This window comes from Populus euphratica, unplaced genomic scaffold (assembly GCF_000495115.2).
Source record: "Populus euphratica unplaced genomic scaffold, PopEup_1.0 scaffold6129.1, whole genome shotgun sequence".
NCBI classification, from domain to species: Eukaryota; Viridiplantae; Streptophyta; class Magnoliopsida; order Malpighiales; family Salicaceae; genus Populus; species Populus euphratica.
Genome location: NW_011506168.1, coordinates 1262 through 2474, shown reverse-complemented (window position 1 = coordinate 2474; position 1213 = coordinate 1262). Strand labels below are relative to the sequence as shown.

The window sequence follows — 1213 nt, the reverse complement described above, 5'->3', positions numbered from 1 at the left end:
TTGGCATCCGCAACACGGTTACACACCTCCGTTTTCACAGCCCCGTCCGCTACATCCTCAAATCCATCCGTACACGTCTCCTCATCTGTCAAAGCCGCACTCATCCACGTCTGCACGTTACTCATCTGAAACTGAAACGACTCCGCCGACAGCCCAGCTGCTCCAACTTTCAGCATCTGCTTCAACGACCCACTCATCTCATCAACGGCGTCTCCCATGTTGGATAAGCAGTCGTGAAGGGCGGCCGTGGCACGGTGATCGCCTCCGAAGTCTTCATGGCGTGTTAGGTTGGATATGTAGGCTGCCAAGTGGCGTGCTCTTGAGAGGCTGACGCCGATGGCCACGCGAGCTAGGCAACTGGGGCTTTGTTTTACAGCACTGGCGTAGCGAGAGAGGGAGGTGTAGCAGATTTCGGGGTACAATGTTGCGCCGCAGCTTGAGCGAATGTAATCTGTGCCGCTTGATTGAGAAAAGGCGGGGTCCGGTGAAGCGACGGTTGAGATTGGTTGGGAGTATAGAAGGAAGGTTGTTAGGAAGAAGGTGAAGAGTGGCAGAAGGCCTGGCGTTTCTGATGGCATTTCTTTCTTAAAATCAAGATACTAGAGAGTGTATTAGTTTTTTTTCTCCTCTCTCTGGGGATTCGTGAGTAAGGACGAGAGAGAGAGAGAGAGAGAGCCTGTGTTGACTGTCATGATTTTGAGTGCTTTAATAGGCTCCAGTCTGCTGGAATAACCACTCTATTTTATTAATATTTATTTTATACATATCGTCCTCGTGATTTTATGATATTAATACAATAATCCGATAGTTAATGAGATATTACCCTTAATGTGTTAGTTCGGATCATTAGAAAACTTACTTCCTATACTCCAAAATATTAGGCTCCACGTCCTTGTAAGTTATAAGACAAACTTTTAACCTTCTTTTTTTCCCTTTTCTTTTTATAAGCTATGATTTTGATATGAACACTTTTAATGTTATTTCAAATATTCATAAATGAAGAAGATATAATATTCTTTTTTTATCTTATATATAACCAATATGTTTGTCCATTTAAGAATTGATTTTTTTTATTAACAGCAATGAAATATTTAAGTTGATTTTTTCATATAAAAAATCCCTTATTGATCAGCTGCTCAGGAAAAAAAAAAAAGAGTACTAAGAATATTTATATCTTTAAATCGAATGGGAAAATTAATTCGATTGCAATAGA

General features: G+C 40.9%; 1 protein-coding gene across 1 annotated transcript; it reads right to left on the bottom strand.

Annotated features, from left to right (window-relative positions):
- Positions 1–5: 5 nt before the first annotated feature.
- LOC105120302 (21 kDa protein-like) lies at positions 6–676 on the bottom strand (the record flags this gene model as incomplete). Its single annotated transcript, XM_011018473.1, has 1 exon — positions 6–676. A coding segment is annotated over exon 1 (573 nt), but the record flags the coding sequence as incomplete, so codon positions are not given.
- Between the last annotated feature and the right edge of the window lie 537 nt (positions 677–1213).